Source organism: Vipera berus (assembly GCF_964194415.1).
Source record: "Vipera berus genome assembly, chromosome: 4".
Lineage (NCBI taxonomy): Eukaryota > Metazoa > Chordata > Lepidosauria > Squamata > Viperidae > Vipera > Vipera berus.
This window is the reverse complement of record NC_138206.1, coordinates 50,696,960-50,719,543: the sequence shown is the minus strand read 5'-3', so window position 1 is coordinate 50,719,543 and position 22,584 is coordinate 50,696,960. Positions and strand designations below refer to the sequence as shown.

General features: G+C 37.5%; 1 protein-coding gene across 3 annotated transcripts; it reads right to left on the bottom strand.

Annotated features, from left to right (window-relative positions):
• Positions 1–1,418: 1,418 nt before the first annotated feature.
• On the bottom strand, positions 1,419–22,553 carry GABPA (GA binding protein transcription factor subunit alpha). Of its 3 annotated transcripts, none has more exons than XM_081327405.1 (10): positions 22,168–22,553; positions 18,903–19,003; positions 15,486–15,630; positions 14,086–14,170; positions 13,435–13,680; positions 11,100–11,294; positions 9,106–9,162; positions 7,413–7,553; positions 5,655–5,847; positions 1,419–3,938 (listed from the first exon to the last, which is right to left on the bottom strand). In XM_081327405.1, the coding sequence occupies exons 2-10, from the start codon at positions 18,977–18,979 to the stop codon at positions 3,710–3,712; spliced, it is 1,368 nt and encodes a 455-aa protein (XP_081183531.1). In that variant the 5' UTR covers positions 18,980–19,003; positions 22,168–22,553; the 3' UTR covers positions 1,419–3,709. The 3 variants fall into 3 exon arrangements, with proteins under 3 accessions (XP_081183531.1, XP_081183532.1, XP_081183533.1); XM_081327406.1 differs by having other exon boundaries at positions 21,192–22,441; XM_081327407.1 differs by lacking the exon at positions 22,168–22,553 and adding an exon at positions 19,683–19,701.
• Between the last annotated feature and the right edge of the window lie 31 nt (positions 22,554–22,584).

Sequence of the window (22,584 nt, the reverse complement as noted above, 5' to 3'; positions counted from 1 at the left end):
TCACTGCCCTACATCACTTGCTTGACTGTACGCTTGGTTCCCTGAAGAATGCTCAGGCCTTCCTGGTAAACACATTTGGGAAGCTGATCCTCACAAGCCGTCCTTAATGTTGTTATAGATTATTGAAACCTTATCAAAACTTTCAAGGTTGATGATAATCTGCTAATGAGGATATTTGAGGAAGTGGGGGGGGAATTAACATTTCAAGAAACACACTTTGATTTTTGTAAATAACTGACAAAAGAAGTGACTGCATTCTGGTAAGCAGGAAAGGATATATTTTTAGTCAAAAAAACTCCTGGCTCGCTAAGATTATACCATATCTTCCATGCTATGGTAATAATGACAAAGTAGTCATCTATGCTCAGCCCCTGCTGCTTTACAGCCACCTATCCCTGCCACTGAGCAGTCCAGGAAGAAAACCCAAAGAGTAATTTTTACCTAGCTTGCATCATGTTATTTTCTTCTGTATAGTCAGGCAAATACAGGATTTGTAAATTTTATTTTCCTTACATGTATAAACAAGTACAATTCTCAAGCTACTCAGCATTGTGGCATCAAAGGCAATGGAAGGAAATTAATTCAATTTTCAGCCTTTGAGCCAAAATTGCTCACTGTTAATTTGAGGATTGCTCACAAACATAATTGGAACGGGCACTACTTTTTTTAGAAGGATGCATATTAGTTAAAATTTTTGATAACCTTTTGCTTCCAGACCAGGAGTCTGAAAATTAAGTATTCTATTCCTGTTTCTTTATTTTACTAAATGTAAGTAGCTACCTAACCATGCTTCACAGCAGAATCAACTGGAGGAAATTTCTCCTAAAGTGGTTTGATTGTGATTATAGCCTCTATTTGCAAAGATTCAGCACTTTCATAATTTCATGAAAGTTGTCTATTCTGTATCTCTCAGTTCTATTACAATTACAAAAGACTAAACTTATATTATTAATGTACATTTCTATACATTGATTCCCCTGTGGGGACAGAAGTTAATAGTAAGAGCTTACTGTTTGGATTAATACTAATCACTCAGCACACAAGTAGTGCAGTAAGAACATTTTATCACATTAACTAAAAAATGCATTTTATAAAAAAGGCTATTATATTAATTTGTCCAACAAGGAATTGTTTTAAGCACATGTTTTTGTAAAAAAAAGTTTAAATATGTAATGAGTTTCATATTTTTAATCTAGTACATTTATTGTTTAAAGAAGAATATTGTTTTGCAAAAGAAAGTTTCCAATTAAAACAATCATAAGAAAAATCTACTAGTTTTGAACTAGTATAGTTCAAGAGCCCAAATCTCTTGATTATGTGACAAAAGATCTAAAGCAATCAGTATCATAGTTCCAGAATGTTTAGGGTGCAGATCTACAAAAACTATGAATAATTCATATTTGGACATAAAACCAAAACTGTGTAAAATTTTATTTTATTTTTTACTTTTACTATATTGACAATTTTATGCACAAATATTTTAGCGTAAAAATAGAAAATAATTGTTTCATGTAAAATTACCAAAACATTCAACACAAAAGGAAATACATAATTTTAGAGCACATGTCCTTGAAGAGTAAAAATGTATGCAAACCCTCTATTTTACAAAAATTTGGGAATATACGATCTATATTATTCTTCTGACAGCCACACAATGCCATTTCACATATATTCCATACCCTTGTACTGAAGACCTCAAATTAGTCACAGATTGTCCCTCACAAGAAATACAACAAAATATTTTTAACTTGTATTATCCCTTCCTTGGCTCTGTTATAAGCAAGGCTTAACATACATCAGCACTATAAACTGGAACAAATGTAACAAGTGCAGCAAACTTTTTTAAAAGAAATACAATGAAAACTTAAAATTCTGGGGGAAAAAATCAATATATATAAAAAAGAGGCCATATGCCATGTTCCTTACTATGGCTTATTCTAGTATATGCATAGCTGAGAGAATAGCTATAATAGCATTAACTAACTTGTGATCATCAGAGTAATCTTGAGTCAAAATGAACAGACTTATAAATATGAATAATCTGAGCTATGTTGCTTGTTATGCAGTAACAATCCCAAAGCTTATTTTGGCATAGAAAGAGTGACACTTATCATTTTTTTTGTTCTTATTAAAACAAAACATGAATTCTTGATATATATTTCAAATGAACAATTCTTTATAATTATTGTACAGATTGGGGAAGAAAAAGGAAAAGCAACAAAATATTGATAGAATTTAAAATATTTTGTATTCGCTACACATGAATGGATTTAACTGGCCACAAGATTACTACATGCTTTCTTTGCCCAAAATGATCCTTAAACACTACAATATATTCCTTTATAAATTTTTAGTAACTTGAAAATGAGTAAATAAAACCATGAAATGTACTTCAGAAACTAGTGGACTTGTCAAAGTAACAGCATCTCTTAAGACTAGGGTTCTTAGAACTAAGCCATATTGTAATGACCACTGCTTCTTATGGAAACATGAGATTCAACTGAGTGAACTGTTGATAAAGGATAAAGATCCTATTTAAGTTAACTACATTTTGGATTAAGTGAACCATAACTTTTAATGGCCTTAATTCATAATATTGATACCAAATAAACCAAGAGTAAATATACCTATGAATGTGATTCCCAGGTTTTATAAGTAAAAAAAAAATAAAACACAGGTGCAAACAGTGCACTATTGTCAGCATTTCTGGATTTCAACCGGGGTATAATTTTAAAAAATATTTTCAAATTCCAGGACTATTGCTTTTTTCAATAATTCTATAATTATTTTATTTCCAAAGCATTAAAACAAAGCTTGGAAACCAAGTAATTTAAAGGAAGTATTTTTAATTTTTTTTAACACAGCCATTTATATGACTGTTTAAACTCCATTCTTTAATTCTGTTACTCAACAAGGGGGTTTCTTTCTGTGATTAACTTAAGTCTTCAGTTGAAAAACAATTACTCTGCAAGTATAAAAGCAGAAAACAGCTGATATACTCTGCAGTGTAGATTAAAGAAAGCAAACTTATTCTTTGGATGAGAGACAAATTTCAAGTGTTTAATTCCTACAATAAAAATGTGGAAATCTTTTTGTGCCAAATATTAAGCTTAACAAATTTTCTCAAGATAGCTAAGCATTTTCCTCACATTTATCTACAGATATCAAAATATTCATAATTGGCTTATTGGAGTTAAATTTGGATTTCTCCTTTCAGCAGTTACCTTTTTTCTTGCTAAGGGGCAAAGAAATCACCTTTATATTAATGTTTTCCTTACAACCTGTCATGCTTAAAAGTTATGAGGATAGCTAACAGAAACTTGTAATTTTAGAAATTTATTAACATAGTATCTGAAGAGGTGCAGAGAACAAAATTTTAAAAAATCTGACTGTTCTATTATGTGAATGCTTCACTTTAAGCTCTAAAAAAAATAAGCAATGGAGCACAACATAATACCAACAGATCTTCAATGTCCTTATAATTCCCAAACTCTTTACTAGAACCAGTATGTCTTCACATTGTAGAATTTGTGGAGTGCCCTTAACATTCACGAAATACATCTTTAAGTGAAAAAGACCCAAATTTATGAGCGTTCTTGTAGAAAATCATGCATGGTATTGAATTGCCAATTAATAGATGCAGTTCTAATTTTAAAACCAGAAACTGCTAAGTGTAAAAGAATGCTTTCAAGCTTTTAGGTCCCAGTCCTCAGTTCTCTTTTTCTGTTTGCAGAGATGCTGTAGCCAACGCAACTGCTGTGACCGGTTGTGTAATCCCATGCAGTTGCATCTTTGCCAGTTTCTTTTGTTCGCATTCTGTCACCAACCGATTCAGTTCTGCTGCACTGTACCCAATTAGAGTCTTCAAGTCACACACAAACTTGTATACAAACCTTTTTCCTTGTACTTTGCAGATCATGTCACCATCGTAGTAATACCTTCAATTGAGGAAAGGAAATGCAACAAGAAGACAATGAAAAGTAACTGAACCTGGCCCATTTTTTTAAAAAAAATTGTGAAATCTAGGCTTTTGCAATAGAATGGATTATCTTTTTTTCCTTAATTCCTACAAAACCTGGGCCAATTCAGAAACTATAAAGCAGAGATGCATGTGATACAAAACATTAAAGAGAAGCTCACCCATATCACGTTAGGTAATCTCTATTTCATTTAAATTGGAGCTTAACCAGCCTTTATAGCTGCCAGAACTATGATTTCCTGCATATCGCGATCGAATTGTTAAATGCTGCAGCTAAAACATACAACAAAGCACAGGCTGCATGATTCAAATCATCTATGATATTTCTGTGCATCCTCACATGTACTGGCATCATGAAATATCCAGTGTTCGGACTGGAGAATATTTGGGAGAAACAGAAAACGTGGATGTATAAAATCTGATAGGAAAAAAAGGCCTCCTTAAAGCATTTAGCACAACTAAATGTTAAGTTAGCGAAAAGAAAGATTGATCCAAAACACTATTTTTTTAAAAAAAAAATGTGGCATTTCTATAAACTACTTCGTCTTAACTGAGAGGGAAATCATGTCGGAGTTAATTTTGATTGAAGCAGCCTGTAAGCAAGTTTGCAGACAAGTAAATAAATATCTGAAACAAACAAGCCACATATTAGGAGTATCTTCATAACGAGCAACAGAATTTGAAGCTTTTTAGTTGAAAGAAACATAAAAGGATTTTGCAATATTAGAAAAACATTTTCCATGTGTCATTATAGCGTAATTTGAAAATATAAATCACACCAATTGAAAATGGAACACTGAAAACTCCACTAAAAATGGAAAGAAGTACTTTATTACAGAATACATGGTTTACGCATAGGCTGTACCACGAATTTTTTATGTGGACACCTCTGCCTTCTGGAACCACTTTTCTCCTGAAGTCCGAAGAGTTTTCCTACACTGTGTTGGGCTTTAGGAAAGCTGTTTTTTAAGGAGGCTGTATGGCAGGGTGGCTTATGATGTACTTTTTGCTGTATAGCACAGGTGTTAAACTTGCCACGTCATGTAACGCAATGTATATCGCAACTTTTTCCATTGCCGGCAATGGGGTGGGTGCAGCTTTGGTATGATGAAACCAGCCCGCCGGCTGGCAGTTTGACACCCCTGCTGTATTATGTTTAACTGATTTTCTGTTTCTCAACTTGGGTATTGATAACTTCACTGTTATTTCTATGATTTCTCTTTCCGTGGTTTTTATTTTAATGCTAATTACAGTATTTGTATTTTATAAACTACTCCAGTGACTAAAAAGGAAAGTCGTGAAGGTCAGAGGAAGATCCACTATCAAGGCAAGAATCAGATGAAAGCTCGAGCCCAACCCTAGAAAGGAATTTGTGAAAATGCCTAACAATGCACTCCTCATAATTCTCATGAAGATAAGAGATGGAAAGTAGCAAAGAAAGCTTTGCTGAAAAGTCAGCTCCAACAGACTCTTCCTCTACTTTAACCATTTTGATGTTAATCATTTAATTTTGAAAACTGAATCCAACTTTCATTTTTCTTCATTTTATGTTGCTGCTTATAAGATTATAGATGGGGGCTGTAAAGCTTTTATGGATCATGTCTATTATTCTAGAACTTTCAGCTGAAAAGCAATGTAATAATGCTATAAAATCAATCAAGAGTTTTTAACTTACCGTAAAGCACGACTGAGTTTTTCATAATTCATTGTAGGTTTATTTTTACGTTGTCCCCATTTCTGGGCAACTAGTTCTGGTTGATTTAGTTTAAACTCTCCTTCGTCACCAACCCATGAAATGCAATCTCGGGCATCTTTATCAGTCAGAAGCTCAAGCAAGAATTGCCATAACTGGATCTGACCATTGTTTCCTATTATGATTAATATGCAAATATATCTATTAAGTATTTTCATCTATCTATAAAGTTAAAGCAAGCAGAAGAGCGGAATAAAATAGTAAAGACATAAAATTTAGGTAACTGTGTATACGTAATCCTTGCTTACCCACCACAGCTGGAACTGGCAACTCTGTTGCTAAGCAATGCAATCAGTGAAATGTCATGTGACCACTTCAAAATTTCATCAGTTCTGGCTGCAGTCATTAAGCAAAGCACCTATAGTTATTAAACATAATATCATGTGATTGTGATTGCTTCCTTCCAGCTTTCCCACTGACTTTGCTTGTTGGAAGCCAGCTGTGAAGGTTGCAAATAGCAATCATGTCACTGTGGAACACTGTGACCATCATAAAGTATACTGGTTGCCAAGTGCTTAAATCACAATCACATGTCTGTGAGGATGCGATGCTAACTACATCTTTGAGGACCAGGCACATATCTCCTTTTTTGCACCATCACAATTTTGAACAGCCGCTGAAAGAGCAGTCAGCAAGCAAAGACTATCTGTAATCAATTTAAAAAGAAGAAATTAATGTAACAATAGGAAATCTTCATCAAGATTGAAGATCAACTAAAATGTGGAAGAAGAGACCAAGCTTTCTACTTATTAAAATTCTACAGGTTAGAACTCAAGTATAAAATATGCCTAAATACTTTTACAATTTATATAAGCCTTCCATAATTTGGGCATGCTCCACAAGTTAGAACTAACTTCTCTGACATCACCATTGCTAAAAATCATAGGAATACATAGATACTCACATTTCTGGATATCAGGCAGCTTGAAGAAGACTCAATTAAAATATTTCATAATTCAAAAGCTTGTATTTTAATATTTTAGTTAATTCTAATTCATTTTAGTTAAGGCTAATGTATACTATTTGTGAAGTGTTGCATTCTAATCCCAATTGACAAAGTTTCTTAAGAAAAGTGCTTAGTGCTGTTTGTAACCAATCACTTCATGAAAGTTTATACATTTTAATAAAATGTGTTAGTTGGGAAGGTGCCACCAGACTCCTGATTTTTTTGTTGCCATAGATTAACATGGCTCTCCTACATTTTCTTTGGTATACGGGTATCAAGAAAATTCTTGGAAGAGTCTTGCATCAAAATATAAACATCAATTTAATGAGATATGATTAAACATCCTTGGGATTAAAACCTTCTGAGAGTCACTAACATTATTTTTTTAAAAAATAAAGGTGGCAAAATTATTTCAAACAACAATTTTGGGGGAAACCATTAAACTAAAAATAAAAAAAATCATAATTCATAAATAATTCCGTCCTTAAACTGATGCTTTCTCTTTACTGGGGTAAATAATCTAATTTCTCAAACAAATACACATGGAAAACCTTTAAATACAAGAGCAATGAAATATAAGTGTGTCTTTATATACCTTTATATTTTCAGAAATTATACTTCATTTTTTAGATTTGTTTTCACAAATGCTTGGCAACGTACTTTCTGTTTAACTTTAAAATCATTGTCTTTCTTTAGAATAATAATTAAAAGATTTGCTTTTAGAAAAAAACTACCTGTTCTGTTACCAGGTGAACTTCTATCTTCCCCTGAAATCCTTGGAGCTCTTTGTACTTTTGCTGTCTTCGCACTACTATTGATTACTTTAATGGTGGTTGGAGTAGAAGGTTGAACTGAAGCTGGAATAATTTGTACAGCTATAGAGGACAAGGCATGAGACAATAAATTTACAAATAACAAAACACATTTCCATCAGTAACAGAGACCTCTCAGGATATTAGAAATTTTAATGAGCAATGCATAATATGCTATAATGAAAAACGGAATCTATAATGAATCAGCAACCGAACTAATGTTTTATACTAAAGCATTTTTCCTAACCCTTATATCTGTAACCTGTATTCTACATGTAAACTAAAAATGGAACTTAAATCGAAACATTTATGAGAAAATACAAAGTGGATTTCAAATAGAGCTTAACTCCTGATGACTTTATGGGCATATCCATGTACTCTTCTTAGAAACAGTAACAAAGCCATTTGCCACAAAACACTTTGCGGAAGTTTTTCCAACTTCTCAGTCCAGCCTACAACCCTGTTAATCCCTTGTTGTGTCCCATCCAAATACTAGCCAGACTTGATCCTTGTTCACTCTCACTCAGACAAGATTCTTTTGAACTTAACTGAGGAAGCAGATAGAGTTCTCTGAGAACGAGTTCTACCACTATGGCCTATTTCCATGCTTTGCTTGGTTCCTTTGGGTAGACAGAGTGGGAACTGTTGGATCAGGGAAATTATAAATGTTTCTTTGAAAATAATGTTGAATTCTCTTTTGAAGAAGCCCTCTCTGGACTCAGCTTGATAACTTCCACCTTGCTTCAACTTTGCCTTTTTGGAGAAACTTTTTGAGAAAGCAATCACGGCTGTTCCTGCAGTCCTAGAAAAATGGATTTTCTGTATTTCTGTCAGTTAAAATTCTATCATGGGATGAAAATGGAGTTTGTCATTCTTGATGATGGCCGTCAGGGTCAGCATGAAGCTCTTGGTCCTACTGAACCTCTATTATTGATGTTATTACTGGGGGCTGCCTGAAGTGAATGGGAGTTGGAGACATTGTTTTGTAGCGGTTCTGCTCCTGAGTAGGTAGTTTCAGTTTTGTATTTAAGGAGAAACAGAACTAAAGGCCTTACTCCGATATGAGCCCATAGCTTTTCCTAGCTCCCTCAATATTTATGTATCTTTATTTGTCTATTTATTTCCTGCCTTTATTATTTTTACAAATAACTCAAGGTGGTAAACTCTTTTCCCAGCAACTCACAGATGTTAATTCATTAACATCTATAGTAAGCTTCTTGGAGAAGTCATCCATTACTTCAAATGAGCTGATAACACCCAAGGTGAAACCAGAGATCTAAACAAAAGCCTGAACCTATGCCTGGAGGCTGTTGGTTCTGGATCTGGCAATAGGCTCAGAAAATACTCTTTACAATTAAGTTATTTTTGGAAGGGGGATATAAATCAAGTATTAACTAGGTTGTTCAGCAGTAATATGATTTTAGCCCAAGTTTAAAAACCTGAATATATCTAGAAAGAATGGTCTTTTCTCAGTAAAAAAAAAAATCAATTTAATTTAATTATAGATACTTTAAACTGCAGTTTTCACTTTTATAAAAGTTGTTTCTGTTTTTACAGTTTAAGTCTCTGATTAAAGTATTTTTCTTTCATAAGTATTCAAAGAACGACAACTTACGTTGATCAATAGTAACTGTCGCTATTTCTCCAGCGTGTTCCTGGCTAGCTAGTACATCTGCAATACATAACAAAAGACAAAGTTCTGCTATAAGAAAACGTCGTTGCAGTTTGATAAACAAGGAAAGATATAAAAAGGATGCGAGAATTTTAGGTACAGTTATTAAAAACTGAAGGTAGGACAAAATGGATTTTGTTTTGTTTGAAGCCAGAAGAATTCATTATATTCTGTGTGTCCTGAAAAACTGTTTCAGATCAGCCATAGTTTGGCAGGACTGAAACCCCAATGCTTTTATTATTCCGAGTTTTAGACAAAAAAAAAAGAAAAAAGAAAATCTAGGTAAAGTAAACAGAGCAAGGCTGGGAAGCATTTCTCCCTTCACCCCCTCTAAAAGCTCTCAGAGTGGCAAATCCTTCTCAACTTTCCCTTCCCTATTTTCTCAGGCAATGTACCAGGACGCATATCCCACCATATCTCTGCCCCCCTTATTTTCAGTACTTTTGCTCATGCTCTCAGCTATCACCATAGCCATAGCCAAGGTGCCAGCACAGGATATCCCAGTGCTCTACCTGCCCTTCCATCCTACCAGCATCTTCTCATGGCTATTATTACTGCTGATACTCCATAATACATATTCTACAGGCCTGACCATCCCGCTGTATCACAGTGCCTTTCCTCTCTCCCTTCAGCTGCTACCGATATCCCAGGAGAGTATATCTTACCAGCCAATTTGCCCATCCATTTTTTCAGGGCCTTTCCTTCCTCAACCTAACAGTGACCTGGGCTTTTTTTTTTCTTGATTCCACCATCACCACCACTTCTACCTGAATAAACTCCATTTTACTTGAGGATAAGGCAACCTCTTCCTTCTACGCATGGATCAAATAACCCGAAACCAGCTGTTTTATATCTGGAACATTTTTTTTACACCCTACTATAAATATAAGCTGGAAACAAAGGTATTTTTCACTTAGGTATTATGTTAATTACATTATAAATTCTATAGGCCAATTTCATTTCATACTTTTTCTTTAAATCCCCAGCCTTTTTCACCAGTTAACTTCTGCTGTTGACAATGTTTCATTATGAATGGATATGTTTTTGTTAAGAGCGACCCTGAGGGGTGAGACGGATTTATTTAACTTTGTACGGTTGAGGAAGGGGATATTAGCTGGTTTCCCTGTCAAACAATATTTAGTCAGGTGGCTAATTTAAAGTTTATTTGATACAGGACAACCATCTTTAGGCATCACAGAGACACGCGTTCTCAGTCACCGACCTTCCTCTGCAGAAGAGCACTTGACTGGATGAAGAGCAGAAGATCACTTGACATTCCACACACACAATGACTTTGGGGAAGACCACGCAAAAATGACCTTTTCACCAGGCCTTGGAAAGTGGTACTGTATGATCTACTCTTTTTGCAACAGCTGTTTTATGTTTGGTGGATGTGAATGGCTTAGATTCACAGGTCCTGTTGCTATATGTTGCTATTTTATGAACTGTGGTAGCCATGTTATTGTATCGCTTACTGAATGTTTTGAATTTAATTTACGAGGGCTGGATATATGCTGCTTAAAAGTCAATTTCACCTGGAGCAACTAATACATAAATAAAAATATATAAAATAATATTGGTTATCCGTAATGTTATAGAAAATTGTGCATTTGAAACATCTGCTTATCTTTCAGAGGCAGACTGAAATCTTTTAAAATTTGTACAAAATTGTTTCGTTAAATAGGAAAAACGTAAGCATTGACATTTCAACCGTAATATTTGTACTGTTTTACAGCATCGTATCTTTCAAATGATACTAAGATTTTTTTTCCTGCTAAAAACTGCAAGGATAGAAATGGATTATAATTTCACATAACCATATAGCATTTAAATTCACATTTCATGCATACACTGTGTGAAGAGTAGAACATCCACAATGTTAAACATTTTATTTATTATTTTTTTAAAAAATACACATGCTAAGAAAACGCACGTACATTTTCGAAGAAGTTCCAGATGGCTCCAGAGGATTTCTCCCCGAGGGACTCTTTGGAAGAAATCTTCTTGGCTGAGGCTACACAGCTCTCTTCCCGGAATGCTAAGAGTATTGAGGTCAATGTCCGTCATGCTGAATTCCTTCATCACCCATACAACCCAGTGCAGTACCTGGTCAGTTGACCACTGTACTGGATCTAGGAAAATACAAAAAATTCATTTTTCCCAATGCTGAAATATGACATATTCTATATATATTGTGTATATTCTGCAAAAATAATTTAAGTCATCATAAAATTCCAGCAATGTTGTCATGAGCAGAAGTAACTGAGAATTAGTAGGCTCAATTATTATTATACGTTATTAATTACAATTGCAATGTCTTTCAGAATCGTTTGGAATTTATCACCGGAATTATCAGCTTTAGGAAAGAAAAACTTTACAACAAAATTGTGCGAGTGATCCAGAACAGTGTGAGTCTGAGGTACTGGGGTGGGTTTACAGGTGAGGAACACTTACCTAGCAACTTGCAAACTTCCCTCCTGGCTTCCCCACTAACTTTCAGGAGGAGTCAGCAGGAAAGGTTGCAAATGGCAATCAAGTGATTGCATGGTACTAGGCAACCAGTCATAAAAAGTTTGCCAAGTGCCCAAATTGTGATCTCATGACGGCGTGGGTGCTGTAACAACCACAACTTTAACAACCAGTTCTAAATCTTTGTTCAGTACCATTATATCTTTGAATGGTCACTGAACAAATAGTCGTAAGTCAAGGACTACTTGTAATGCTGTTTACTATATGTTTTTAATAGATATTGTAGCTGATAGTAAATAAAATTCAGTATCATGACACATTTTTTAATTTGCAAGCCCCAAATTTAATTGTTGCATATCCAGATAGGCTATTAAAACTCCTGTCTGTTGATAGTAACTAAAGACACAAAACAATGTTTGATTCTGCCTGTGGTAACTTGTTATCCAATAACTGAACTTCATTTTTAAAGTTATAAAATACATAAAAGTAAACAGTACTTGCAAAGGATAAAACGGGAAGATCAAAGTGATAGCATTTAAAGTATTCCGCAGAATGTTCCACTCTTTTAACATAATGTATACCTGTTGTGATTCAGCATCAGCCTGTGATACCGGCAGCTGAGTCTGATGATTCTGAAGAGGAGGAGGAGGAGGAGTTTGGAGAGCCTTTGGTGTCAGAGGGAGGCTCTGATGCACTGCAGGACTCTCAGCCTGGCCCCTCCCATCATGTTCCTCATCAGACTCAGCCATGTGACCACGAGGTATTGGACGTAGATGATTCACAGCTGGATCTATTCAGGGACGCTAGGAGCAAGAGGTAATCCAGCAGAGCAGAACAGAGAAAGGCAATGAGGCAACTTGGTGAGAGGAGGAGAAGGCAATGAGAAGCCACGCCTTGGGACTGCTGATAAAAGGGGAAGGTGTGGGAGGTGCTGGTTGCTGAAGGCAACCGTTTGAAGATCTTCCGCTAGAGTCCTGGTCTGTTATTCCTGTTTAACTCGTTTGAACTTTTAGTTTAACTCGTTTGAACTTTTGATTTCTTTGTAAATAAATCTGGTTGGGTTTTTCCAGCTCGTTGGTTATTAAAAGGGGTTGTCTCTGGCATTCAAACAGGGCCGGCCGTAGGCTGGAACAGAACATTACCAACCTGGATTTCGAAGGAGTGGTTGAGTAATTTTATAGAAATAAATTTCCCATAACACAAATGGTTTGTGATTTAGGTGTGGTCTAAAATGGCATGTTCTAGAACAGAGGTCCCCAACCTTTTGGGCAACAGGGACTGGTTCTGTGAAGAGAGGTTTTTCGGCTGACCAGAAGGTGCGTGGTTTTATGTGCTGCTTACATCCCACGGATGGGGCTTTGTTTGTGTGGACAGGTTGCTGGCATGATGCGGCCCAGGACTGGTCCACGGACCGGGGGTTAGGGACCCGTTCTAGAAAGTTTACTTCTAGATAACTAATAAACACAGATGATCGTATCATATACTGAGAAATGAGATGTACAAAGCAATGGATTTTGTCTATGGAGATTCTCAGTCATCTAGGTCATAGTTATACCAAAGATGTTTTTTTTTCACGAGGCAACTGGCTTTTCTTGTTTTTCTCTGAAGACTTTTCGTTTCTCATCCAAGAAGCTTCTTCAGCTCTGACTGGATGGTGTGGAATGGAAAGATTTATACTCCTTGCAGACAGCTGTTCAATTGCATTCTTTTAGCAAGTCATTAATGCTACCTGGAGCCTTATCCGTGTCCTCAATGGATTTTATATACCCCTAATTCTTATCATTTAATGATACAATGTCTTACCATACGGTATTCCTAAGCGTTCTTGTTCTTTACGGTACCCTTCTAATGCTGCAGCCCATCGAGTTACTTGTTCTGATGTTTCATCAGATATGGTGGTAATATGTTTAGTTCCATCTAATGTTATTACTTGGGTTTCTTCAACAAGGTGTGCTTCAGTTTCTGTGTGATGTGCATCTGGATCAATCACAACCTCAACTGTTTCAACCGGTTTTACAATTTCAAGGATGTTTAACTTTGGGTCCATTCCTGTATGCAGAAAAGGAAAATGAATAAATATACAAATATAGTATTTATAAATAATGAAACAGTATGGTATCTAAACATATTAACATAATGAACAGGATTGTTAGTAAGATTGCCTTTTTAAATGTAGTTTTAAAAATCATGTGCTGAAAAAGTTATTAGCCATTATTCTCCACAACAGTAAGCTTCATTTAAAAAATAAAATATTCCTATACGAACTAATTAGCAAAGGATTTCATTTCAGTCTTTTCAAAGTTATATTATATCTCTCATGAAACAAGGTAAAGCAACTGAGAAAGCAATGATGCACCAGGATTCTTTCAATGGTATTCTCCTGTTCCCTCCACCACTTTGTCTTTTTATTTATATCATTTCACATAAAAAACCTATTTTTGATTAATAATTTACCTTGCCTCGATATTACTTGGACACTAAGCTGCACAGTTCCATCTGTTTTGACACCTTGATCAAACAAACTACGGTCTGGATCCAGCTTGATAATTAAAGGAAATTCAGAAAAATGTTGAAGTCAACAATTCATAACTATCAATGTGAACATTTTATAAATTTAAAAAGGTATTGACTTTCAAACACAAAGTCTTCAACTTACATCCATTCGTTTAGTGACTATTCAAAATTACAACACTGAAAAAAGTTATTTATGACTGTTTTTCACACTTACAACCATTGCAGCATCCCCATGGTATATGATCAAAATTTAGACACTATGGCAAATGGTTCATACTTATGATGGTTGCAGTGCCTTGGATCATGTGATCATATTTTGCAACCTTCTGACAAGCAAAATCAATGGGGAAGCCAGATTCACTTATTAATCGTGTTACTAACGTAATAACTGTAGTGATTCACATAAAAGCTGTAGCGAGAAAGGTCATAAAATGGGGCAAAATTTACTTAATTGTCTCACTTAGCAACATAAATTTTAGGCTTAACTGTGGTCATAAGTTGAGGACTACCTGTAAGCATGTGAAACCATTATTTCCCAATCACAAATAACAAAGCTATCAATATATTCTTTTGAAGATGTTTGTATGTGTACATACACATCCTTCTATATTATATGGGAATATCTCAAGAATCACAGTTAGTATCATGTTTAACATGTCAAAATTGTTGCAGATCAAAATAGTTCCCTGCCTCCCATCACCCCAGGATGGAATAATTTTTGTTTTGGGAAGTTTGTTGAAAATAGCATTTATACTGAACAGCATTGTACTGTTATTTTCTATAAACTAGATATTCCTGCATTTTCATTTAAATAAAAATACAACTTTCTGCTCCCATTTAGATACACAAAAATATGTGATTCATCAGAATAAATCAAAATTCTATTGTTTTTTTCTGATGTATTCATAACCAAAGGTTGTTTTGCATCCTAGAACAATCTGTTTCCACCATCCAAGCCAGAACTTTCCTCTACGTGCACTACTATATTCCAAACTTTAGCATTTCACATTTAAAGTAAGCTAAATTACTTGCTCTCATTTTTTAGCTTTCTCATAATCATATCTGACATTATATTCTGTTTTCCTAAATAAATATTAATTTTACTTTCCCTTAAGTACTTCAAAAACTATTATATAAAAGGTAGCAACTAGTTTGATAAATGTATCAGATATGAGGGAAAATGTAAGTAGAATGGTTGAAAAAAGCATTGTACAAAAGAAGTGTACATTAATCTATGTTTGACTGGTGTATATTAGACTAAATCTATATTGATTTACTACTAAATCAAACTAGCTCTAAAACTGATACTTATTTACAACTCTTTAAAAATTTGTTTATACCTGTATATCTTGCAAACAGATTTCATGGGCTTCTAAGGAACACTGAAGTCTTGGTTCCAGCAGTTTCTTTAGATTTCCAACTGGTTCATTGATATCAATAGCCTGACTTACAAATTCTGCAGTAGTGTAAGTCTGTTCAACAATGCTGAAATGAAAGAATTAAAAAATAATCCAGTTTCTAGAATAGAATTTTAATGTGTGGGCCTAAACATGATTTGAAGGGACGCGGTGGCTCAGTGGGTTAGGACGCTGAGCTTGTCGATCAGAAGGTCGGCAGTTTGGCGGGTCGAATCCCGAGTGCCGCGTAGCAGAGTGAGCGCCTGTTACTCGTCCCAGCTTCTGCCAACCTAGCAGTTCGAAAGCACGTAAAAATGCAACTAGAAAAATAGGGACCACTACGGTGGGAAGGTAACAGCGCTCCGTGCGCCTTTGGTGTCTAGTCATGCCGGCCACATGACCACGGAGACGTCCTCGGACAAGCGTTGGCTCTTCGGCTTTGAAACGGAGATGAGCACCGGCCCCTAGAGTCGGAAACGACTAGCACACATGTGCGGGGGAACCTTTACCTTTACTTTTTAAACATGATTTGAACATTTTTAAATAGTTCAGTAATATTGAACATTGAGATGTACAGATAGGTAATTCATATGTAAATACATAAATCAATGTCACTTTCAAATATTAAATGACTGATGACATGAAGGTCATAGATGGATATTTATTTAATGGAACTATTTTATTTTTAAATTAAATTCTGAAATCCATTAAACTAGGTATGAGGCAAAAACTACAACAAGAATTTCCTTTTTGAGTACCAGACCTGAATGGAGCTTTTTCATATAAAATGCATTTTTAATTAATTGCAAGATTTTGGAATTCGATAATTTGGGAAATGGGTGCAATCTTTTGGCAAATTACCCAAAGATATCATCACATTTTTAGCATGATTTTTATACTTAGCGTGATATCATCAAATGTTTCTGTTCTTTCTACATCCCTATAAAGAATCTTCAAGATGGACAAGGATGTGATTAAGGCAACAGCTATTTTAAGTGTCACATAAGAAGGAACAAGAGAATATTACCGTGTTTCCCCGAAAGTTAGACCCAGCCCAATAGTAAGCCCTAGCATGATTTTTGGGGGAGAGCCTAATGGAAGCCCTACTCCAAAACTAAGCCCTACTTTTGGGGTGAGGTGCACCCCTAAAAATCAAGCTAGGGTGGGTTAGGGGAGGGATAAAGCTGCCGCACGCGCCCTGCACCAGCTTACCTTACCAGTAGGACCACCACAGCCAGGCCTCCCACACTCTGACACCTGTTGCGCCACTACTTGACTTCTTCTGCGGCTGCTTGCCGCCACTTGCAGCCGGATGCTATGTGGCTCACTGCGCTATTTCCGCTGCTCGCGGCACGATGCCGCATGGTGCTTCAGGCCACTTCCGCTGCTTGCGTGCTTTGGGACGCTTCCGCTACTTGCGCAGCACTTCGGGTTGCTTCTGCTGTTCACGCGCTTCACGCTGCTTCAGTTGCTCACAGCAGGACACGTGGTGCTTAGGGCTGTTTCCACTGCTGAAACAGCCCAAAGAGCTACGCAGTGTCCTGCTGCAAGCAGCAGAAATGTTGCAAAGCACCGTGTGGCCTCCTGCCATGAGTAGCGGCAATGGTGCAATGGGCCACATGGTGTCTGGCCACAAGTGGCAGCAAGCAGCCACAGAAGAAGTCATGCAGCGGCGCAACAGATGTCGGATATGGGAGGCCTGGCTGTGGTGGTCCTAAGGTAAGACATGCTCTGAAATTAAGACCTAGTGCCTCTTTTGGAGAAAAAAATATATAAGACCGGGTCTTAATTTCAGGGAAACACAGTAAGACACAAGCACATTACATACATTGCAAAAATCAAATTGGTTAGCAGCAGTATTCCACAAAACTCTTGATTAATAATGTAATACTAATGAAGAACTGGAATCAAAGATCAACTCAACCAGTGGTGGGATACAAATAATTTGACAACCAGTTCTCTGCAGGGAGGTAGGTGGGGGGCCGCTGCCACAAGGCAGGGGGGAGCTGCCCCATGGAACCACTTACCATGCCAATGGGGCCCCGCAACCAGACCTACCATGCCCCGACACCTGTCACGCCTCGCCTGTTTGGTAGTCACTTCTCTCACTTTCTCCTTCTTCCTCCTCCTTTGAACAGCCCTTCACCCCCGTTGCTGCTTTTTCAGTCCCAGAGTTTGTCTGGAGCCTGTGCAGAGGGTCTTTGGAAGTGAAGCCCCGCAGCAATCGGGTGGGGTGGGAACCATTCCCTTCGCTTTTGGACTGGCTCCGAAATGGGCTGGAAGGAGTGGCCTGAGGACTCCAATCTGGCTTTGCAGCAACCAAGGGGATTGGAGGCACATGAATGCACGCTAGTCTGACATCTCAAAAGAATGGGATTTTTTCCCCCGTGCTGGATTTTCGCTGCCATACTGTTTAACTTTCTTTAAAGTTTACTTGATGCACAACAGGAAGGATCCGCATTCTGCATCAAGTCCCGGACTGAAAAAGCAGCAATGGGAGTGAAAGGTTGTTCAAAGAAGGAGGGAGAAAGTAGAAACCCAAGGGAGACCGCCTCCGTCACCCTGCAAGCAACGACTGAAGCTGACGCCCTGTTCCATGCCCAAGGGAGAGCTTGTTGCATGGCGGCAGCAAGCAGAGGCGGGGGGGAGCCTTCACTCCTGCCTCCTCTTGCAGAGTGACGGAGGTCGTCTCCCTTGGGCACGGAACAGGGCGTCAGCTTCAGTTGGTGCTTTGGAGAACCTACTCTATCACCCTGAGGAGCTTGAGAGTGGCAAGACCCAAATGGCTGAAGGGAGGAGCCAAGAGAAAAATACCTCAGCATGGGATTGAAAAGAAACTTGGAAAAACTGGAGACGGGAAGGCCAGGAGTGGAGACTCAGATCATAACCAGTTCATCGAACTCAATAAAAATCCCACCACTGAACTTAAATCTGTAAATCTGTACTGACAACTATAAAACAATAGTTACCTTATCAATTAAATATTTTTATTAATTATTTTGTAAGTAATATGGGCTGTGGCTTTAAAGAAAATGCTGTTCATGTGATATTTTTATTTCAATTTTATAAACCACTTAACTTCTATGGTACTCTAAAGTAGTAAGTGATGAGGTGGAAGCAATATCTGTTGCTTCAACTTGTTGCAAGCAGTAAAAGTTCTTTGAACGGTAAAAACAAACTTATGCTTTCTATCCTTCATCAAAAAAACCTCATATATTTTCATCCTTAAAGTCAAGAAAAATATTATTTCCATAGAATTTAAATGAAAAGAATTGTTCAAATGGATTTAACCTTCCTTTAATCAGAAAGACAACTATAAAAATAACCATGTAAGGGGTCCCACTAAATTTTTCTACATACCTTTCTTCAGTGCACTCTTGTTTTTCAGTTCCATCAATTTCTATTTCTATTAGTTCTTCTGCTTCTCTTTTAGTCATGGTTGAAATATTTTAAGAGGCAGCCTGCAAATTCAAACACAAATAGTCCACACACGTTAAAATTAAAATACTTTTATGTAACATGCATTTTTACTATTCCATACAATTGAAAAAAAGATACGTAGTAGCATAAAAAATGCATGTTAGGAATATTTTGTTGAGTACTATTATTAATATAGTTATTAATAATACTAGAATAATAATTCAAGTATTTATTAACCATTATTGCTTCATAATAATAATTCTAGTATTCCATTACAAGTAAAAATGCTGCTTTAAGTTGTTGACAAGTGCTACATAAACGCACTTAAGCATTTTTAAAGTACTTTTTTGCCTTTCAAACCTGAAGTGTCTTGAAAATTACTTAGTAAACAAATCACTTCTGTGTTAAAACTGTTTTGATACACAATATTTTAATAACCTCATATATTCTGGATTTATTTTTAAGATAATATAGCACGGGCTCTTCTAGAAATCTTGTACAGGTAGTCAAGTTACGACCACAATTGAACCGAAAATTTGTTGCTAAGCAAGACATTACTAAGTGGATTTTGCCTCATTTTACAACCTTTTCTCCCACAGATTTTCGATCATGTGACCATGGGGACACTACAATGTGTGAAAAATGGTCATAACTCACTTTTTTCAGTGCCTTTGTAACTTTAAATCGTCAGTAAATGAACTGTTGTAAATCGAGGATTACCTGTAATCCCAACAGCTGATGTTAACCACACCTTTACTGAAGTTATTTTCCATCTTTTTTCTATCAGTTTCTGAAACATGCAGTATGTTATAGTCACTCTAGCCCAAGAAATCCATACAACTTACTAGAATGTTATAACTTGAAAGTGTTATCTTTACTCTGCATACACTTGCCAACTAAAATATGCGTTTTAAAAGTTAGGGCTATCTCCTTCAGTCTCATAGGCAAAATGGTACTTTAGAACATTAAGGTACAATATTGTCTGCAGTTGTTTAAACCAAATATATCTTTTCCTTAGCTCTCATGGCAGTTTTAGAAGGTGGCCAAGCAATCATGGAAAAGGCATGACAGAGAAGGATTCCTCCCACCCTACCAGCTTATTGCCTTCATGTTGGAAATGTTGCACAGTCCTACATTAATGTGATTTTACACTACTTTCCATTTCAAAATATTGTTTTGCTTCCCCCAAATGGGGAAAAAAATAATTTCCAAGAATCCAAGCTACAGAGAACCAGATATAGAGCAAAGGCAGGTTAGAGAAACAAGACCAAGCATTTACGGAACTCTATTGGATATGATATAATTAGGCTATCAAATAATGTACAGCTCAGCTAGTCCTTACAAGAATTATTAATTTAATAAATACCAGACCTTTAATTTTTCTCCTCCTGTGGTATCATTTTCTTTTGAGTATCACTGGCTGTGCTCACAACACTCTTACCACTACTTAATTTAGCCATGAATTTACTGAATCAATCAAGAGGTTCACAAAATACAGTGAATCATAAAATAATCAACCTCTCTCAATGTACATAAGATGCTGGCTAAAATATAACTGGCTAGTTTATAATTCAGTCTACCATGAGAACTCAAACATTTTAAGCCACAGGGTGGGATTATTTCACTACTGACATCTGGAAGATGCTCTTGGAAGCCTAATGAAATTGGAAGCTTTGGACTTGAAAAGTTCAACATTTTAAATTAAAAACAAGGGGATGTTACTTTGCTCCTTACAATGAAGAATTATTGGTTGATTAATTATTGTAATCACGCTGATTTAGAAATAGTAAAAAAGCGTAATATTCAAAGCCCGACATTCTTTCTTCCCTCTATATCTATATCCTGTTTTACTTAGTATTTGTAGAGAGAAATAAAAGTAATGATTAATTGCCCCCAAACCGGTTCTCTTTCTTGGTTCTTTATTAAATTGAGGTTTTCTTAAAAAAAAAAAAGATTCATCCTACATGCACACGCAGTAAGAAATTCCACAAAAAGAGTAAAGTTTATTTCTAGCCCGCCTGATCGAAATTACAAGTAACAGCTGCACTGGGGGGAAAAAAACCACCAATGCTACATGTTCCTCGTCTATAAAACATTACAAAAAAAAACAAATATAAACCGCTATTTGTCGTGATAATAAATACATTTCGTTTCTCCTCAGACAGTTCTCGTTTTCCAAGCAGCCTTACTGCACTTTAAACAGGACGTGTGCAGTGCCGATATACTTACTTAACAAAGTGAACTTTTGCTACCAATTAACGGCCGGCCACGAGAAGGCAGGCCCTTGTTCCTCACTCTTGAAAGAATTACACACAACTCGACAGAATATACGGCTGCAGCGAGCTGAGCGTAAACTTAACTAAGCCGACAAGTCGAGACTTAAAAGACAACTGCGAAGCAGCGTGTTGACTTCTACCACGACGTAGCAGACCGTTTCAAACACGGAGAGGGCGAGAACGTGATATAAAAAAAATTATTATTTTTTTAAAAAAAGGAAAAAGGCTGCCGTCTGCGGGGCACGACGTCGTCAGAAAGGAAAAAAAAACCGTATCAACCCATCCCTGTGTGGGGAGAGAGAGAGAGAGAGAGAGAGAGAGAGAGAGAGAGAGAGAAAAGGGCGCCTGCCAAAGGGACTTGGCTTTCGCCTGGAGTCCCGAGGCCTCTTTTTCCATGCCCAAAAGAGCAGCGTTTTCCAACCTTAGGAACTTGAAGATGCGTGGACTTCAACTCCCAGAATTCCCCAGCCAGCTATGCTGGCTGGGGAATTCTGGGAGTTGAAGTCCACGCATCTTCAAGTTCCTAAGGTTGGGAAACGCTGCAAAAGAGGAGACGAAGAGGACCGCAGGGACCTTTCCTTGCCCCATCCATGATTCGAGGGAGGGGGAGGGGGGAAAAAAGGCAAAAGCTTGCCAAGACGAAGAGGCACCAAGTGAAAAATCCTTTCCCTCCCTCCCCCTCCCCCGCCCGGTCCTAGGCCTTCCTCCGTCACCCGCGGCGGCGCCTCCTTGTCGTTTGAACTCGAAACGGAAATGAGACTCGCGCCGCGCGGAGCAGAAACGGAAACAAAACACAAGAAGTGAGGAGGCCACGAGACCCCCCTCCCGCCCGGATACAGCGCGAGGCGCTTTCCTCTTCCCCCCCCCCCCCCTCCTGCTCACGCTTTCCTTCCAGCCGCGCGTTCCGGAGTTCCCGCTGGAAGACTCACCAGCCGCCGTCGCCGGCCGCCGCCGCCTCACACTCTCCCGTCACACAGGAAAAAAAAAAAGCCAATCCAGCCCCACCGCGAGTGGAGCAGCGCCGCTGTTTTCTCTCTCTTCCGCCGTGGCAGCTCCTGTTTTCCCCCTGACAGTCCTGTGGCGGGGAAGGCGGGTGGAGGAGGAACCTTTAAGCGGACTCCAACTCTGGCGGTCGCTCGGCTAGGCCTGCGCGCGGGGCCCTGGCGGGGGAAAAGCGCAGATACACGATGCCCCCCCCCGTCCCCAGCTCCCGCGCGCCAGGGCAAAAACTACGACTCCCAGCGCCCTTTGCGAGCCCTCTTGGGCCGCTATAGTAAAAATTCAAAGCTGTTTTTTTTTTTTAACAAGCGCCCCTTTTATAAGTCGGAAGTGAATTCTTCTCTTTC

Coding starts and splice junctions, on each gene's coding strand:
- GABPA (XM_081327405.1), bottom strand. CDS start 18,979: ATGACTAAAAGAGAAGCAGAAGAACTAATAGAAATAGAAATTGATGGA. Junction 11,295..13,434: donor ACGCTTAGGAATACCGTATG/GTAAGACATTGT, acceptor GTATTTTCCTAG/ATCCAGTACAGTGGTCAACT. Junction 5,848..7,412: donor TTCACCTGGTAACAGAACAG/GTAGTTTTTTTC, acceptor TAATCATAATAG/GAAACAATGGTCAGATCCAG.